Source organism: Amblyomma mixtum, chromosome 7 (genome assembly GCF_055824585.1).
Source record: "Amblyomma mixtum isolate Tamu chromosome 7, ASM5582458v1, whole genome shotgun sequence".
Lineage (NCBI taxonomy): Eukaryota > Metazoa > Arthropoda > Arachnida > Ixodida > Ixodidae > Amblyomma > Amblyomma mixtum.
The window spans coordinates 94941630-94961752 of NC_143018.1; the positions used below are offsets into that span (position 1 = coordinate 94941630).

The window sequence follows — 20123 nt, forward strand, 5'->3', positions numbered from 1 at the left end:
GTCAGGGACGCTGCTGGTTTGAGCCCGGTGGATTAGGTGAGGTAGGATCGTCCGCATTCTTGTGTTCAGTAAAGATGTGACTATTTTGTAATCTGCGTTTAAGAGGCTTATGGGCCGCCATGCTTGCGGGTCGGAGGGGTCACCGCCCGCTTTCGGAATGAGTATGATGCGACATTCGCGGAAAGAGTTTGGACGTAACCCATCCGCGAGGAAGCCGTTGACCATCTTCAGGAGCGCTCCTTGGATCTCGTAAAAAAAGTTTGAATAAAAACTTGTTGGAATGCCGTCTGGACCGGGGGCAGAGGCTGCATTCATACTCTGCAGGATGGCGTGCAGCTCTTGGCTTGTGGCTGGTGCGCAAAGGTTTTCATGCAACTCTTCAGCTACTCGTGGCAAGTTTCCAAAAAAACTTTGTAGAAGCCCGTCATAACCATCTTGAAGATGTAGCCAACTGTCCGTAGAGAACAGGTTCGAAAAGTGGCTTGCGAAGATCGTGCAGATATCGGCCGTGGTTTTGCTTTGGGTGCCGTCTGGGAGTGTCACGAAAGGCACAGTAGCGGGAGCGAATTCCTCTGCCGTGCCTGCGCGTACGTGTCGTAGCACAGCCGGGTCTGATACCGGCCGCCCGAGCTGGTGTGCACGACTAGCTGCCCGTGATGACTGGCAGAGCAACACGTGGTAACGTGCTTTAAGTAGACTCAGGTAATCGCTCATGGCAAAGGTTAAGGGTGCTCCCCTTTGCACTATACGGATGCGCTTGTGGGTGTCATTCAGTGCATGAGTTACCCGGCGTCTGCAGTCTTGACCGGCCGCCACCAGAGTTGCCTGCCAACGAGCCTTGAGTGTGTCCCATGAATCAGTCACAACGAAGCTCTTGCACGATGCTGCCAACGCCGTACGCAGTGACGCCATGCTTTCCGGGTCCGCCAGTAGGCTCGTGTCCATGCGCCACGTAACAGTACGTGGGGTGTCCTCACCAAAGTCGAGCCTGACTGACAAGGGGTGGTGATCGGAAATCACCGGCGTGCCTGCAGGGAACGCGAGAACTTCGCAGCTAACGACAAAAGAAGCGAGCTCTGGTGGAAAATAGAATTTGTCTATCCGACTCGCTGACTGTGCTCTCTCAAACGTCGCTCCAAAGGCATCCCCGTGAAGCTGCACCCACGCGTCAGACAAGCGGAACTGAGTCACGAGATCGCGGAGCGCGGGGGCACCGCAATAACGGCGACCGTGACCCTGTCCGCGGACGTCGCGGTCGATGTTAAGTACACAATTGAAGTCACCGACGATAAAAGTGGGGTAGGGATCAAGGAGGAATGAGTCGAGGCGCTCAAAAAAATCAGAACTACTAGTCTGCCGTGCTGGCGCATATACAACCAACGCACGTACCCGCCGCTGGTTTAGTGTGAAGTCGACCGCAAGAGTGCGGCCGTCCAGCCCGAAAGTGCAATGAGCACCCGCGCGCAGGCAGGGGTTTACAAAAACGACACCAACACCGCACATATGAAAATCAGTCAACGAAAAATAAGCAAAAACAGAAAACCGGGTGGTGAAATTCAGCACATCAAGTGAAGTACGGAAGTTGCATTCCTGTAAAAACAGGATGTCGACGCCCCTAGCCCTGGCTAAGTGCATCACCTCTTTCTGTCTGTCTACGGATTGAAATCCCCGAACATTCAGGGAGAGGAGATGCACAACCGCCATGACTGCCAAGAGCACCGACGGCATAGCATACAACCTAAAGAGCGCTGCCATGGGCGGCGCTTGGCGCGCGCGGCACTTTTTTTGCTAGAACGTTCGTTAACCGTCCCTTCGGATTCCGATGATTGGGGGTGGGCACGTTTGAAGTCTGGTCGGGAAAAGTCCATGTTTTCGGGGCCGTCGGCGCTTGTGGCCTCGCTCACCGGTTGCTGCGTGGTCTTGGCGACGCTCGCAGCTGAAGCCGATGCCGACGCCAGGGTCGCCGATGGGAGGGTGTGGCTGGCTGGTGACGGGAAGCGCGCGTCGTCCGCACCTCCAGGAGTCGTCGTTCCTGACACCTGGCCGCACGTCAAGTCGCCTGTCAGGCGAAGCGGCGTGACTTTGTCCGGTACGTCCACCAGGTCGCCCGACGCCACGCTCGACTCATCGCCGCTGCTGCTCTCGGTGTTGAAGGAAGCTGTGCGGGGTAGCGGCGGCAAGGGTTCCGCGAAAACAGCACCGAACGGCTCCACCTCGTTTGAAGGCGTCCCCTCGAGCTGCTCCTTCACGGGCACCTCCGTCGCGGGAGTGGGCTCGGGCTCCCTCGGGCTGCTGGTCGTAGGGTCCGCGTCGGCAACAGGCGTCCGGACAGTTGGTGTGCTCCGCGTTTCTGCGACCACGTTGTCCTTGCTCGGTTCCTTTCTCGATGCGGCGGCCGCCGCATAGGACCGTGGTCGCAGGCAGTCCGCTGTGGCGTGGCTTCCACCGCAGCGCCTGCAAGCCGCTCCGCATCCGGCCGTGTCGTGGCCGAACACCTCGCAGCGAGCGCACCGCGGCGTTCGACACGCCGCGCCGATGTGGCTGTCCTGCCCGCAGCGGGAACACACCTTCCGGACGCCTCGGTAGTCAAACATGACGCGGTGGCCCTGGACGGTCAAGAAGTTCGGCACCGCCTGCTTCATCTCGATCCGGACCACGCGCGTCCCGTTGCCGACGTGACGACGGCCCTTGAGGACGGGATGGGTGATGTCAAGCACCTTGCCGTAGGAGCTCAGTGCCGGCGCCAGCGCCGCGTCTCCCACGAACAGCGGCACACGAAAAGCCGTCACGTGGACCACGGCAGGACCCACGCAGGCTACTGGGACGGAAGTGCCGTTCACTTTGAAGGCGCCTTCCACGAGCATCTTCTCCGCCGCCGCAGCCGAGGCCATGGCGACGCAGAACTTCATGCCTCCATGGTGCTGGAGGCTCTCTAGCCCTTTCGGGCCGACAACCGACTCGATGCCGTCGACGATGTCGTCAGCAGTCGCGTCGGAAGTAACTGTAAACTGGAAACAGTGCGCCTTTGGGGGCGGCGCACGGTACACCGGAGGGGCAGCAGGTCCCGGGCCTCCCATGACGTCACGGGTGGCCGACTGTGCTGCTGCTTGAAGGTCTCGAAGTTGCCCGAGCACCGGCAAAGGCACGGCGCCTGGGCTGGGAGGCTGGTTGCGGAACCTCGGGGTCGCAGTGGATCCGAGGCCCGCCTGCACTTCTCAAAACTTCTCAGCAAGCCAGCGCTGAAAAACTCTTCGCTGGGTCTGGACGAGCTCGGGCAGCAACAAGCGTGCTCGGCGGTCGTCGAACTACGAATGTCCGCCGCTCGCGGCATCGCTCAATTTAAAGCCGGCAAGGAAACTTCCAGATAACAGGACAAGATCACCTACAGTAATCTGGAAAAACCTAGATGCAGCCTTTCATGGCTGCAATCAATCAAGATTAGTCTGGTCGCTTCTCGCGTCACGAACAAGTGATAATAACCCTTTCCTGCAGCCTTGAGCGTGAACAAACAAACACTACAATGATACGTGGCAATATGGTCGCTGGCGCAACGCCTAATAGGTGCCAGTGTTGATCCGATGGGTAACAACCGATGGGCTGGCTGCCCAAACGGTGGTGGGAAAACTCGAATGGGAAAGAAAATGGTGGAACAGACCCAGAAGCTTGGTCTTTTCCGGTGGCGTAAAATTGCCGTCGATTGAGCGTGTGAAGACGTCCACTGCAGGGGGGTTAGTAGAAGAAGGTCAAGGAGTAAGTGAAGCCGTCGGGAGGGAGCAGGAGTCATCCTTGTAAGTGTTGTAGACGACAACGAAGGCGAAAGGTTGGATGCATCCCAGGCATTCGCCGCGAAGGAGAGAAAAAAGGCACATGATTGGTTCGCGACGGGCAAGGCGCTGCAGCCAGCTGCGACAGTAAGCACGGCAACGGCAGGGGTAGACAGTGGCTAGACGTGACGGCATCGGACGGGATGAAGATTACACGACCACCGGAAGCAGAGTCGCAGTTAACAGAGACCTGCACGGCAGAACACGGTTGGATCGTGACGTCATCAGCCACTGTTTGTTCGGCGCAGGTGGTTGTGGTAGCGCCCGCCAGGAGTTTACCGAAGGGAAGAAGCTCGACTTCGGCACGAGTGTAGTCGATGACGGCCTGATGTTGGGAGAGAAAGTCCGAGCCTAAGATTTCGGCGCCGAAGGACTTGAATTCAGTGTTGTACAGAGCTTCCTCAGCAGTGCCCCGGACCATGCGCCCAAAGGCGCGATAAGTTGTGAATTAGCGGCGCGAAACGAAAACCCATACAATGCCGTCGTCATGTTTTGTAGCTGGCGGCACAGTTTCCTGCTGAAGACAGATACAGCAGCGCCGGTGTTAACAAGGAAAGAACATTGGTGCCCTCCACAGAAACCTGGATCATATTCGATGGAGAAAGTCGAGGCCTTCAGCTTGTCGACGAACACGCTGTTCTTGCTTCCGGAACTGCAATCACTGCAGTTTTCCGATGGCGGTGTGGGACGACGACACATCGGGGAAACCGAGCTGCGACGCGGAGATGGGGAACGGCGGCGAACAGACGGGCATCGATCTGTGAGTGGAAAGTCTCGGTAGGCGAAGTACAATGAAAAGACCGGGGATGGGTGTAGGTGTGGGCTCGAGGGTCTCGATCGGCAGCAGGGGCACAACTCAGCGGCCGCAGTGACTCATCACGTGGCCGGCAGTGCTGCAGGCATAACGATTAGGCAGGTTGTCCGCTGTTAGCGGAAACGTTGAGTTGGCAGCCGTGCAGGAGTAAATGCGGTCGACCGCGGTGGAGGCAGAAACGAATCAAACGCTTCTTGGTGGGGTTGCCTGATGGCTTGGGCTCAGGTAGGCGGTGCTGCAACGTAAGGCTGGGAGAAAACCGATGGCAGGGCCTCGGATCACGTACTGGAGGGTCGAAGATAGGTTAGATGGACTCCGGGCAGCGATAAGAAGCGACAGTTGCCGAGCAACCTCTTCACATACAAGCTGCTTTATCTGGAGCAGGAGCGAGCTGTCGTTCGTCGTCACGGCCAGGCTAGTGCCTGTCTGCGCAGAGGGTTGCCGAGTGAAAACGCACTGTTGGCGCAGCTCATCTTAGCGCTGCTAGAGGTTGCAAATATCGGTGGCGGAGGTGGGGTTCTTGGCCACAAGCATATTAAAAGCGTCGTCCTCGATGCCTTTGAGCACATTCTGGATTTTATGAGCCTTCGTCATGGACACGTTGATGCGCTTGCAGTGGTCGAGGACATCTTCAGTATAGCTGGTGAAGGTTTCACAACTCAGCTGGGCTGGAACGCGAAGATCTGGTCGGCGCAAAGTTTGCGCACAGATGAGCGGCCTAAGATGTCGGAGAAGCTAGTCTTGAAGGCGGACCAGGTCATGAAGTCCGACTCGTGGTTCTTGTACCAGAAGTTGTCTACACCGGTTGAGTAGACGATTGCATTAATGAACTTCATGCTGTCGTGCCATCGGTTATGAGCGCTCAGCCGTACGTCGGAGGACAGCCAGGTTTCCACGTCGTGGTCGTCCGTGCCGCTGAAGTCGGCAGGTTAGCGCTGGCGGAGCGCACCATGGCAGGCAACGGGCACCGGCGAAGAGCCGGCTGGCTGACTGGTTGGCGTCCGATGGCAGGGTGGTAGCGAGGGTCTGGTTGCGCCGCTCCGAGATGCAATCCTGCCCCTTCACCAGAATGAAACGTGCTTTGTCGGAAAATATCGGTTGTGAAGGCCGTGTAGAGCAGGCAGGGGCAGGTCCAGGGCTCAAACATGGCGCTTTTCAGCCAGCAGCACGTGTCGGCTCTGCCACTGCAGCTGTCTAACATATTCGTATTTGCAATGTAATTTCATTATTTCGCGCAAGATGTTCATAGAGTGCGAATAAACGCTTAGACGGCCACCGTTGCCACGGGCGGCCGCGAAGCAGAAAAACGAACCGAACTGTGCAGACGACTAATTTTCGACAATGATGCCCCTGGATCGTCGTCATGCCTACCGTTGTGCGCACGCCAGAGGTTCGTGGGCAAACCTACACCATATTTTAGGCTTAAGGAGGGCTACTTGAACGATCTCTTGCAGTTTTAACCCTACCTCGACGCGGCGCTCCACCGGGATGCAGACCGAATTAACGTCTGTGAGTTCAGTTTCGTCCGAATGAATGACCGCGCGAATTCTCCGGATTTACGAGGAAATGAGGGCAAGATAACGTGGTATTATTGCCAGAACTGCATGATTTACACTTAAGAGTTGAAGGAGAAGTAGCACAAAGTTTGAAAGTTGTGCGTTTCTGCAGATAATAATGATAATAATAATGATAGCGCTATCCACTGCAAAAAAATGCTATACCAACTAGTCCCAATTGTCGGTTTATTGCTTTCCTTATCTGCCCAGGTGCTGTCAGCCACAGCTAATTACACATCCCAGTGGCCTGCAGAAATCAAGGCAGAGTCAGGTGCGTGTGACAGGTTCAAACAATCCTGTGCTATAGGGTGTGCAAGTTTTAATATAGAGCTTGGACGATGATGTCCGTGATGTGATTTTACTTAGTGCATTGTTGGTATTCTCCTTCATTCCTTTGTGTTCTGTTTATTGCGTTAGCAGTATAGTACTGTTTCGGTGAAAAAGTTGCGTTCGGTGTGTGCTTGTGAAACTTCCACCTTCCAACGCCCCTAGAAGGTTGGAGTGGATGAAGAAAGCACCCTCCGGTGAGCGCGCCCACTGGTAACAATAAATCTCCCATCTAACAGCCTCCCTTAACCCTGTTTGGAACAGGAAAAGCGCGGCCAAGGAACCTAAAGCAACAGTACAGGTGCCAACTATCAACTCAGGTTTATTGCACTACACCCTGCATTTATACGCAGCACTCAGCCGTATCACGGAAGCCAAACATAAGGAAAGCACTCAACAACAAAAACTATCATCCACAATCGGCATACAGACTACAGGCGAGCGAGGTGACGCGGAGGAAAACACCTCAGTACAATACACCCGTCACTTAAGAAACCGAAAAAGCACCTATCGTGAAAGCTCCCTCACGAAGCAGAAGCACGTGTCAAAGGGAAACACGACACACATTTTTTAAATTTCTGAGCTTCTTGCATAAAAAAAACAAGACAAGTGACAATAGAAAACTAAAACTAAAATGGCCAACAGGAACGTGGAAAAAACGGTGCAAATAAAACAGTACTCTTTGGATAACAAAACAAGCGACAATGGAAAACAAAATGACCAACGGGAACTCGGGACAAAGGAGCAAAAGAACTTTAGAACTTCGAGAGACGCTCTGGGTGTCAAAGTGAACGAATATGCGATTAAAATTTGAGAAGATGGCAGAAACACGCGAGAATTGCGAGTGCTGCAGTGTGGTGCAATAAACCCGAGTTGATAGTTGGCGCCAGTCCTGTTGCTTTATATTCACTCTTGTACTCGTCTAATTCGCGCCTTTCTGTTTCAAACATGGCTGCGAACATACCAGTCCAAACCAAAGTACTTCTCTCATAGCCCACCGCCCACTGCCACCTAAGAGAAGCCCACGGCGAAATCAAATTCAAAGACGCATTGAATAGGAAAGCAATATGGAAAACAGTGAAATGCTCGTACTGCTAAAGTCGATTTCTGGCATCATATCTAGTGGTTACCTGTGCACTGCAGCGGTGTGTTCAAGTAGAATTGCTGTCTAGTTCTGACCTCGGGGTCTGGAAGATGGAAGGGCTAGTTGTCAAAATGGCGTAAGTTTTTTTTTTTATTAGCAGAGGCGTTACCTGCACTTCAGTGCTTGCAATGCTCTCGGTTTCAGAGCATCTTTCATTAGGCCTAATTGCGGTTCGTTATGGTTTCTGTGGCATTCCAGTTGTTTTTATCGTTCCTATTCATGCATAAAAAATGCGAAAGGTGCTTAACCACAGTGCCGCCGCGTATCCACCGGTCTTCTGATTGGTACATGATTTTACCGACCTCGTTGTCAGTTCTTCTGGGGCAAGTTGTGTGGAAAACGGGCTGTGCCAAAGCTGTAACCTAGCAGCTGGAGTTGGCTTTGATGCACGAGGCGTATTTCGGTCACTCGAAGATCGATGATCCGCCAGAAGGGAGGGTGGCTGTTCAAGCTCATAATGACCGGATATATAGACGCAGGTTTCTTACCCAAGCCATGTGCCATAGGAAGCGAGCAACAGGTGGGGTCATAGATTCTGTAGATTATAACAGGGGTGATGAAAACCGAGCTGGAACGCTGTATAAAGCATGCCAGGCAAAAACCGACTCAATAAGTACAAGTGACCAAAACAACTTGAAGAGAATATCAAGTAAAAAAAAATTGAGAAGATGATCGAGAGAGAGCTGCGTTGGCAGTAGGATTTCCCCTTGATGATTGACTTTACGCGAACAAATGCTTTTATGGGTGGGTTGACATGTTTTTGGTAGGGCTCGTGGAGGGCAGATGTCTCTACCATTGCGTCCTTAAATTGGATTTCGCAGTCGCTTTTATGCGTAGCATATTGCAATCACTCAGTTCAGCCCTTGGGCGCGGCCGGGCAGCCACCAAACCACGTGACGTGACGTCACGTGGTCTGGTGACGTCACTTCACGTGATGACGTGACGTCACCAAACCAGTGAAAAAAAGAAAAAGGAAAGAAAAAAAGGAAAAAAAGGAAAAAAAAACAAAATAAAGATGGCTGAGCATGGTGGCGGTTGCCACCGCCCCGTTTCAAAGGGGGCGCTCCTATCCATTCATGCATAGGTCGCGGAAGAAAAGCTGCTCAGAAAATCGAGTGCCGCCAAGCAATACCTCGCGCAAAAAGACCGCGCAATATGCAACACATTCTTGGCTTAACCAAGCTAAGCCTGGGCATTTTTTCCTTCCGCTCCTGTGTGGGCTTCTTTTGGGTAGGGGCATGTTGAGGGTGGAGGTAGGGGGAGTTGGTGACGCAATCTAAACAGAAAGGAATAAAAAGGGAGGGGCCTGTCCTCTAATCCACTCTTTTTTATAAAAAGGGAGTGTGCTAGAGGACGGCTTACAACCTCTTTACTCCCATACAGGTGTATTCTTGTTTAGAGTGTGGGTGTCGCTTCTAAAGGTATATTTAGGCGAATGGGCAGTGGTGACCATGGGTAGGGAAGGGTTAATTGGAGAGGCATCGGAAAGGTCTTTGCCCTGCAGTAGGCATAGTCACGCCGATGTTAATGATGATGGTGGTGGATGGAGCTTCTGGAGGGTGACGTTGGGGGAGGGGGGATGGGGAAGTGAATCGCATGTGTTGGCTGAAGGGCATTCCCCTATCTACGAAGGTGTAATAGGGAACAAGGTGGTGGGTTGCACTTCTTGAGGGTGAAGGATTCACTCACCGGGTCTTCATACAGATAAAGGCGGAATTTTCCAGAGGTGCCACTGTTACTGCAGTCGCATTGAAACAAGTGATTGTTACCGCAGTGAACACATTTAGAGTGAATCGCAACCAATTGGATTGCAGTTGGCTTGGATTTCTTGTTAAACTGTTTAGTATCATTGTAGAGGGACTTAGATGCCCTGGAATTCCTATGCGTGTAGCAGATGCCAGAGATTATTCGCTTTACTGATGCAGGTAATGCGCAGTTAGGGTCAGGGAATGAGCTGCTAGGACATAAACATAGCTGTACAGTTGCACGCAGCGAATCGCTGCATTCTTGCTCTAAAAACTGAGAGGCCATGCAAGACACTTCAATGCAAGGGTTTCATCATAGCAATTTGGACAGATAATTAAGAAACAGTAAGCAAAACAAAAAAGGCAAATTCGGTGGGAGCGACCGTTGATACTCCTGGCACGTTTAAATGGGTGTGGTAATGCAAACTTAAGAAATGCTGTGGCATAAAATAAAGTTTTATTGACCAGCATCGGATAACACGCGATCTTCATCTGTGCAGAAAAGTGATAACCTGGCACTGCCGGTTCGTGCACGTGAATTTTTCAGCTTTCAGGAGGCAAGAAAGAAGCAACGCCTGCTTGCACAGCAACTCTCCTAATTGAGGCTCCTTCTTTCATTTTATACAGATTTGCAATGTTAGAGCACCGCTAAGAAGAGGGCACAGGAACAGGATAAAGTGATATGAAGTCTCTCGGGGGTATTTTTCTTTCTGGTCTTTTGCAAGAGCTCAGTGTGAACCTGCATGCCTTATTTTTCCAGGTAGTGGTGGCGAAGTAAGGGTCAGGGAGGAGGCCAGCGTGCACGGAGGAAGTTATGACGAGAGCGGTGAAATTCAGCCACAGTGCCACTCCTGGAATGCCACGGTCATTGTCGTCGGCTCTTACACTAAGTAAGTGGCTCCGCTGCGCGCCCTTTCCACGTTGAGTGCAAGGACGGCACATTTAGAGCGAGAGCTGTTAAGCGCCCCTTCCTGGGTTTTGAGTCGTCGTCGTCGTAGTAGTAGTAGCAATAGTGGTAGTGTTGGTCAAGTGTTTTAGGGGAATCCCCCAATGTGGAGTAGATTTGTAATAAGGGAGTAATTACTCATTGGCATCCACCCAAGCGCAGCCATACGGCTACAAAGGAAAGCTATACAGCTTTCTCAGAAACTTCGTAGTTAAAGAAAAATTCGTCCTGGTCCGGGGTTCGAACCCAGAACCACCGCCACACCGGAGCAGTCGCTCTACCAATTGAGCTAACCGGGACGGCAAGCTTATGGTAGGGCGAGAGCGAATTGATCAGTAACTCGAAGTGGGAAGAGTGTTGGTCAAGTGTTTTAGGGGAATCCCCCAAGGTGGAGTAGATTTGTAATAAGGGAGTAATTACTCATTGGCATCCACCCAAGCGCAGCCATACGGCTACAAAGGAAAGCTATACAGCTTTCTCAGAAACTTTGTAGTTAAAGAAAAATTCGTCCTGGTCCGGGGTTCGAACCCGGAACCACCGCCACACCGGAGCAGTCGCTCTACCAATTGAGCTAACCGGGACGGCAAGCTTATGGTAGGGCGAGAGCGAATTGATCAGTAACTCGAAGTGGGAAGAGTGTTGGTCAAGTGTTTTAGGGGAATCCCCCAAGGTGGAGTAGATTTGTAATAAGGGAGTAATTACTCATTGGCATCCACCCAAGCGCAGCCATACGGCTACAAAGGAAAGCTATACAGCTTTCTCAGAAACTTCGTAGTTAAAGAAAAATTCGTCCTGGTCCGGGGTTCGAACCCGGAACCACCGCCACACCGGAGCAGTCGCTCTACCAATTGAGCTAACCGGGACGGCAAGCTTATGGTAGGGCGAGAGCGAATTGATCAGTAACTCGAAGTGGGAAGAGTGTTGGTCAAGTGTTTTAGGGGAATCCCCCAAGGTGGAGTAGATTTGTAATAAGGGAGTAATTACTCATTGGCATCCACCCAAGCGCAGCCATACGGCTACAAAGGAAAGCTATACAGCTTTCTCAGAAACTTCGTAGTTAAAGAAGCCGTATGGCTGCGCTTGGGTGGATGCCAATGAGTAATTACTCCCTTATTACAAATCTACTCCACCTTGGGGGATTCCCCTAAAACACTTGACCAACACTCTTCCCACTTCGAGTTACTGATCAATTCGCTCTCGCCCTACCATAAGCTTGCCGTCCCGGTTAGCTCAATTGGTAGAGCGACTGCTCCGGTGTGGCGGTGGTTCCGGGTTCGAACCCCGGACCAGGACGAATTTTTCTTTAACTACGAAGTTTCTGAGAAAGCTGTATAGCTTTCCTTTGTAGCCGTATGGCTGCGCTTGGGTGGATGCCAATGAGTAATTACTCCCTTAATAGTGGTAGTGGTGTGTCGTAGAGTGTTGTAGTCGTCCGCTCAACCAGTGGGTGAATTGCCATGAGAGTCCCTCGGAGGCTGTTTACCATGCAAGAAGGAAGGTAAGGCTTGAAGGGAGAAAGGCGTAACCGGTGCGTGGCCACCACAGGAACTTCCGAATGGTGGTTACCGTGAGAGGAGGGTATAGGGAGAGTGGAAGAATCCCTAACTAGAGGATCGTTACTGCGGAAGGAGAACGGAGAGTATGTTGACTTGCTTAAGAATGCTCAACTGATCGTTAGTTGCCAAGAAAACCACCCGGAAGGTAGTTAGTTACCCTGGAAAGACGAGGACAGTTAACATGGTAGGAGGCTTTATGGTGAGAGCGTAAGAAGGCGTAACCGGATGGTGGTTACTAAGGGAACGAACCGGAAGGTGTTTTCTGTGGAAGAAGAGTGGAGCGACACCGAAGGAATCCGCAACCCTAAAATGGTTTCCCTGGAAGTGCGAGGGTATGGCGAGAACATAAGAAGGTTCAACTGGCTGGTAGTTGACAGAGACCACCCCAAGGGTAGTTACCCTGGGAGGACGAGGAGGGTTGCTGCGGAAAGAGGAGGGTATGGCGAGAGCGTGGGACCGCATAGCTAGAGGGAAGTTTACAAAGGTAACCGTCGTGAAGCGGGTTACCATGGAGGGCGGAGGGTGGGCCGAGAGCGGAGAAACCCCAATCGAAGGATGATTACCATAGAGGGGGATGGTATTGCGAGAGCGCTTGAAGCGGCAACCGGTACGTGGTTTCCAAGGGAACCAACCGTAGGGTAGTTACCCCGGAGGGAGGAGGAGGGTTACCATAGAAGAAGGAGGGTATGGCGAGACTGTAGGAAGAGGTACCAGGGTAACCATCCGGAATGTAGTTACCGTGGAAAGGGGAGGAAGAGTATGGTGAGAGCGAAGTAATTTAGCACGGTCTATTTGCGGCAACTTCTGCGGAAAGCACAGCCCCAGTTGAGGGTGATCAACGGCGCTGCGCTTCTAGAGCTGCGAACTGGTGAGGAGACCCAGACGAAAAACAATCATGTCGGGAAAATTAAAATAGCACCCTAGAACTATGCAGATGTGACGTCGCTCTCATATTGTCTATCACAACATATCTTAAAGTATAAACCTGAACAGCCGTCGCTAAATATTGCGTTAAGCAGTGGTAACCGTCCCATCAATTTTTTTTAAATCCGTGCCAAGGTGGTCATCCTGCACCTTGGAGAAGAAAGTGTTCCATTTCTTGCGAGGTGAAAATATTCCATACTCTCCATCGCAGCCCTAGAAAGGGGGTCCTGGGTAGAAGACGTTAAATACAGCGCATACCCTTAGTAATAAGTAAGAGTTCGGTTAAGCAGGCGTATGAAGGTCTCTTCTGCAGCCTGGTGGATCAGCAGGCAAGCACAGCCACTCATACACTGCGGCAGATTTATTCGTTCTTGGCAGGGTCCCAGGGTCCTGTCTTTTTTTCTCGTGGTGGTTTTTGTGTTGCGCCAACTTTTTAAAGAAACTATGCACCAACTCGCCCAGCAACAAGTTTTACTTGAGTCCTAGTGAGTTATGCATGTGGTGTGCTGTGTACTGCTGGCAGCGACAGTCTGATGTGACTGGATCATCGTAGTCATGGAGTTGACAAGCAAGACTTTCGGAATACACTGAGGTCGCAGTACTGAGACAATGTTTTGTGCGGAGCAGGACACGTAATGCATGAGGACACCTGGAGCCGTACCACGAATCTAGAGATCACGGAACAGGTTCTAAGGCATCAGGACTGTGTGTTTGGCGGAGATAATGCTAGAGTTTTATTGGTATATGTTAGCTGACAGTGTTTTATGGCACGTGTGACAGGTTGGGATAACTGTCTAGGACGGCAAAATAATGAGACAATGTACTGAGGTGTTCTCCACAATGGAGGTCAGCTTACATGTATGAAGGAGAAAGCATGAAGCACATTGATGACGTTTATGAGAACGTTACAAGAGCGGACAGTAGAAGGACCCTGTACGGGAAAGAGTGTCTAGCACTGAAGCACATAAAGAGCATCTTGGCTAGGTCGAAGTTTGACTGTATAGCGCATGACGTAGTGTATAGTGCATGACGTAGTATGTGGCGGGGGAGGGTGTCAGTGGTCTGACGACACCACAGTGGACACCACATCATTGGGCGTGGAGCTTTCTGGCATGCAGCTTCAAGGTCATGACATGCAGTGAATTTCAAGAGTGGAAAAGCTGCAGCATCACAATTCACATGACAGTTTTGTTGGCGAGAACCAACCTGTTGAAGTATTTCTCGGAGCGGAAAAGTTTGTTTTCACCGTAAGCCTCGAATGTCACTAGATTTCGTGACACGAGAGGTAAGGTGCGGTAGATATTCGTCGAAGCCTTCTGTCGCTCTTCACTTGGTCGCCCTTCACATTTCAGGGAGGGCATGAAAAGGAGATCAAAAGTGAGGTGCCTCTTAGAGACGCATTAAAGGTGCACTCAGGCATGTAAACTCGATTACACCTTTGGTCTCTTCTGCGATGAGGGTGCGGTCATGTGGTCATGGCACAAAAACCAGGTAGTATTGTGAAGTCTCTCGAAGGTGTTTTCTTTTCTGACCTTTTACTAAGTGACAGCAGTACTGCCACTTAGGCGGATGAGCTGTGCGCTAACCGAGTGTGCCCTCGCACTCAGGAAACATGGTGTCAGATCTTACTTGCCCTGCTTTGTCAAGTAGGTTTATTCTCAATCAGGGCGTTAGATTTTCCATTTCGTTTTATTTTGACACAGCCACAGATAAGACCCACTTTCATGGACACCACTTTGAAAGGGGCTCTGAAACACCTTCCGACGAGAGCACATGGACACGCTCAATCACTGCACTGTGTTGTGATGAACACTAGAGCCAAATAATGCACTTCTACACGCTGCAGAGAATACACAATCACGCTCTTAAGTTGACGAGCCCCTTCAGGTAACTTTTCTTGCTAGCACCTGCGTATAGAAGTTGGGAGATGGCTATTGGTTAGATTCTTTCGGACGTCAAGCAGCTACCATGGCAGCGGCCAGTAAACTGCGTAACTCCAGTGGGTCAGGAAGGTCCACCCCTGGTGATGGAGCCGCCGTAAGAGTACCGACCTTCCAGCGTGCAAAACGTGGTGAGAGGAGAGGGAAAGGCGCGAAGACGCTGAAATTCAAATTTTGTCTGCAGATAAATCAGCTTCTACTAATGGAATAAAAAAAATTCTTACCGGAAAATATTCGTGAAGCTACGTACTTTAAGATCCCAGGACTATCGCAACTTTATTAGAACCCCTTCCTGAGCCCCTTTAATAACGAGGCAACTGGAAAAAAATTATAAGGTGCTGTTACAAGCATATTGATTGCAATGCTCTAATCATCCAAAGGGCCAAAAAATATTGCTTCTGGAGTTTGTCCTGCGCACACACTCAGTAGCCGAGACTACCGCTGCAAACGAATGGGTTGCATTTTTGACAATAAGTGGGAGAAAACTGGAAGCGTCTCTAGGCTGCGTTTACGGCTGTATTGGTTATTATGATTCTGTCTTATGATATGTCAAAATATTACTTTCACGACCCACTATCTGGTCAAATATTGTGCTTGTCCAAAATTGTTGCGTATGGATCGTGGATGGGCTTGGATATTTCCCATCTAACTTGCCGGGGTAAACGAAGTGAAAGCCCCAATTGCCCAGTGCATGGGTGCCCATGGAATGCCGATCTATCTGCATCTTTATTCCTGCAGGAGCACGATCCAGGCATCTGTGGAAGTGTTCAGAAATCGCATGCCCGGCTGCGATGAGCTGCGTGTGGCCCTGTGGCAGGTGGTAGGCGGTTCATCATCGACCCACGGCAACTTTTGCGACAAGAACATCAAACCTGCAGGCGAAGAGACGAAGCCCATGAATGTATGTTTCTGTCGCTGACTTGAGCACTGCTGGTAGTGAGCCCCATGTCCCCTCACCCACCGCCGGTGTCACACTTTTATCACCTGCCCGGCTTGGCAGGTGACAAACTGAAACGGAATGGGAAATACCTTCTCCCATTGTGTGATGTGAATGGTCGTGCACGGGAGCTGACAACGGGGTCCTTAGGCTACCGCATTCTGAAAACTAATGACAGTTAGGTGTCTGCTAAGCGTGAACGCGACAGAGTTAAAGGCCCCCTTCTACAGAAAATTCGATGTCGGCGCTGTGAGCGAAAAACCACGGGCATGGCTCTTGCAGGTGACCACCGAGAACATCCTAGGAAGCAGGTCACATCACCTTGCGGTGTCATCACAACCTGCCCGTCGGATAGTAGCAAACTGCGCAATGTGGCATGTGGCAGTTAAATTAATGTTTGGTTACTCGGGAAGCTCAAGCGTGCGGCCCACCTCTGGGAGCACCTGCCATCGCAGGGCAGTGGAGCATCGCTTAACCGCTGCACCACTGCGCCAGGAGGCGTATGAGGACTCTCAGGCATCTATGAGCTATCGCGTCATAACTTGAAGGCGTAGTTTTAATGTGCTCGGTACTTTTTTGTTTGTATATGTGTGTGATTGGGCATCGATTATTCCTCACTTGTATGCCTCTTGGTTTCTGCTTCAAAGGCTTTCTCTTACCGTTGCCTTCTTTCGCGGTTTTACTTCTAGCACTCTTTTTCTGCTTGTCTTGAATGAAGTAGGCATGAAACATTCAAAACGCCGCTTCACTGCATAAGCTGCCAATACCGTGGGCTGCTTAAAGCAATTACTATATACCCATTACAAATGTACCTTAGCATGCAGGACCCTTTAATGTTAGCTAGAATAGGTCCTTGTCTGGCGTTTGCATATGACAAGGACGACAGTGTGATGCCGGGTCTTATAGGAACGTACTTTCGACACAAGGTGTCCCCATAGATGAAGTACGCTTACTTATTATTCTAATTGTTTAAGCACGGAAACTGCTTGTGCAATGTTGGATCGGCGCAGCTGACATGGTGTTTCTAATCTCGTACATGACTGGTCTCAGCCTTCCTTTAAATTTTAATAATTGGTTGCCTTGGTCACCCATGCTAAGTGAACACAGCTGTTCACACTCAGCATTATGCATGGGCATTATAACAAGCAAGGTCCGTGGCAGGACAAAGACTTTTCGAGGCCTCAAATCAGTTGTTACCTACGACGGTTGTCTCCATTATATCGAAGTTAATTTTCGGGCCGTTCGCTCTGCTGTGACGACTCTGTCGCTGTCATTGTTCAGGAACGGGTTCCGAGGCCGCGAAGTTGCAACAGCCCAAATCACATCTTAGGCGCGATATAGTCTTTATTATCTGCACTCCAGCACATGTGCAGTGGAGCATCGTTTTCTTTCCCGGCGTTAGACATATACCCGTGTTTCGGAGGCGGTCATCGCGACTGTTTAACAAACAAAAATAGACAACATAGCCATAACACATGGTAAAGTATGTAGTACACCCGGCCAAAGCTTTAGCTGGCGTGCGTGACGGCCGCTTTTTCTGCGCTCATGCGCTTTGCTACGAAGCTAACTTGAGGAAAGCTCAGTATTACGCACTGGATTATTGAGCCTGTGCTTAGCTTTGATATTTTCGCAAGTTTGCTCCGTCACAAGCTGCAGGAGCACGGAAAACGCGGCCTCCGCGCACGCCAGCTAAAGATTTGGCCGACTGTACTATCGGCCGGAAAAGTAAATGGACCACAGCTCAAGGCAACGGAGCGGCTGCTGGGCCGCACCGCGGCGCTGTTATCTCACGCCGCTTAAAGCTCCTCAATGAAGCTTTAACGCCGCTCGTTTGCAGCCAGAGTGCCCCAAGTCACGTCATACTTCGCCCTCGTTCTCGCGCGGGGGCTTGTCGCGCTTGATAAATATGTGGTGCTGCGTTCAGCTGCTCTGCTGTTGACGGTCCCGACGAAGGGGAGCGCGCATCGCCTATTCATCGAGCACATCGGGCTGTGGCAGATCTGTTGGACAGCCACAGTCCGTCAAACCGCGGCTGTGTGAAGAAACGAGCCAGAGTTTTGTTTTTGGTTGTCCTCTTATATAGCCCTCATGTTAGTTTGGTTTGGTTTATTGGGGTTTAACGTCCCAAAGCGACTGAGGCTATGAGAGACGCCGTAGTGAAGGGCTCCGGAAATTTCGACCACCTGGGGTTCTTTAACGTGCACTGACAAAACACAGCACACGGGCCTCTAGAATTTCGCCTTCATCGAAATTCAGCCGCCACGGCCGGGATCGAACCCACGTCTTTCGGGTCAGCAGCCGAGCGCTGTAAGCACTGAGCCACCGCGGCGGGGCCCTCATGTTAGATGTTACTGCTAATCCCCTGCCTCCACGACTGCTGGAGGTGCATTCCCGAGGTAATTTTTGATGGTAGCTATTTTAGATACAAATTTTGTCCTCGTAGTATTAAAAGAGGAACCTGCTATCTGGATCCATCGTGAAAAGTGATTTCATTTATGGCTTCCTTGAAAGCTTCGAATGATTCATATATGTGATTTGGTTAGGTTTATTGATTTATTGGAGTTTAACGTCCCAAACAAACTAAGGCTATGAGGGACGCTGTAATGAAGGGCTCCGGAAATTTCGACCGCCTGGGGTTCTTTAACGTGCCCTGACATCGCACAGCACACGGGCCTCTAGAATTTCGCCTTCATCGAAATTCGGCTGCCGCGGGTGGGATCGAACCCGCGTCTTTCGGGTCAGCAGCCGAGCGCCGTAACCACTGAGCCACAGCGGCGGGGCTCATATGTCATTTAGTACCTAAATTTTAGTCCAACTTGAGCATGAACTTATCCGTTCCGTTGTTTTTTTTTTTTTGTTGATTCATTTTGGCTTGTTTCTTGACTCTGTGCATTTGTCTGTATTTTGCGTCAGATTGTTTTCCTAGTTGCCGGTACGCGTTTATCATTCTCAAGTTGTTGCTTTTCTCTAATAGCTTGCAAAGGCTGAGAGTATGTACGATTGGCTGAATGAATGATTGAATGAATGTACGAACGAATGAATGCAACATCCCCACCACCCGGAAAATGCTTGACTTTATAAGACGGTAAAGAGGCGGATCATGAGCTTGCAATATAAGTAAAAGACAGTGAAAAATATCTAAATGGGTATGCAAACAGCGCTATGACGAAACTATGCTGATCGATACAATGAGACTGAGGAACTTGAGTTTCCAGGAAAGGACTGATGTCCAGATTGTGGCACCTTAGATTGTTACTGTGTAATCTGTTGTTATTACAAACGTGCAGCGAGGGAGCTCGACGTCGGCGGGTGCTTTTATGGTTTAAAGGGACTCGACCCATCCGAGAAGCGAAGAACAGACTTCCGGATTATTGCAGATGTTTTGTGTACACTAGTGTATTCACACAAGCGAAAGCAGCAGAGGAGAGCGAAAAAGGGCCAGGGGAAGGATTTGAAAGTGGAGGGTATTTAAACAGCCACCCTCAAGCTAACCCACGGCGGGGCGTTGAGAGTCTTTTTGGTATTTCTAAAGGGACCAGGCTCGCGGGTGTCGGACGACTCCTCTCAGGAACTGGGTACTGAGAGGCGCCCGATAGGCTGTAAACCCCTTTGTGGCACTTGCAAACAACACACATTGTTGGAGATAAGGAAGTGTGCAAAAAAGTTAAAGAAGGCATAAAATCCTTGCTAACCAGGAACAGGCAAATTTCGTGCCACAGGATGATGTTTCTACTTAACGAAGTATTGCTCTCACTTACCAGAGAGCTAAGGACGGGAACTGCGGCTCCAGGAAAAGGCAATCTTTTTCTTTCTTGAGCAAATCCCTTGAAAGAGGACGCATAGAAAATTTTTTTTTTGCCAGAGATGGTCGTTTCAGTGCTGCGTTCAGCAGCAGAATTTGTTTCGAAGTTTTACAAACATTTTTGCAATCACTCCCTTATGAACAAGACATCGTTTCAGGGACAGTTTAACACTGACTGGTGCCATTACATTGCCTTAGGGTGGTGCTAAAGCAGCATTGTCAAAGATGCATTTGTTCATATTGAGAGAGATATAACACCTAAAATACATAGGGCATTGTATGATGAAAAATGTCTTTGGTGTCTGTTATGTAATCCAGTGATTGGACTGAAATATATCAGAAAATATAAATGCTAAACCTAAATCACCAAATCTGGAAGTTCACAACATTGTAATTTGTTTCATCACAATTTCATTGTAGCCTTCTGTGCAAGCGAAAATTGCGATTTGAAAATCCTAAATTGCCTACCGGATATAGGACTTGCAGGGAGTTTGAGGAGGAATTGGTTAAATTAACTGCCATTATCCGCTGCCTTGCAGAATTATTCTGTGGCCGTGCTCTTTGAAGACCTGAGTGCAGGGAACTACTGCGTTCATGTAAGTATATAT

At 50.5% G+C, this 20123-nt stretch overlaps 1 protein-coding gene across 3 annotated transcripts in view; it reads left to right on the forward strand.

Annotated features, from left to right (window-relative positions):
- LOC149336897 (uncharacterized) overlaps positions 1–20123 on the forward strand; it is a 66373-nt gene that overhangs the window by 29572 nt on the left and 16678 nt on the right. For all 3 annotated transcript variants that reach the window (XM_089553187.1, XM_089553186.1, XM_089553188.1), the window contains 4 exons: positions 6405–6465; positions 10171–10300; positions 15515–15677; positions 20055–20111. In XM_089553187.1, coding sequence (XP_089409313.1) covers positions 6405–6465; positions 10171–10300; positions 15515–15677; positions 20055–20111 — 411 coding nt within the window. The remainder of the gene's footprint in view (positions 1–6404; positions 6466–10170; positions 10301–15514; positions 15678–20054; positions 20112–20123) is intronic.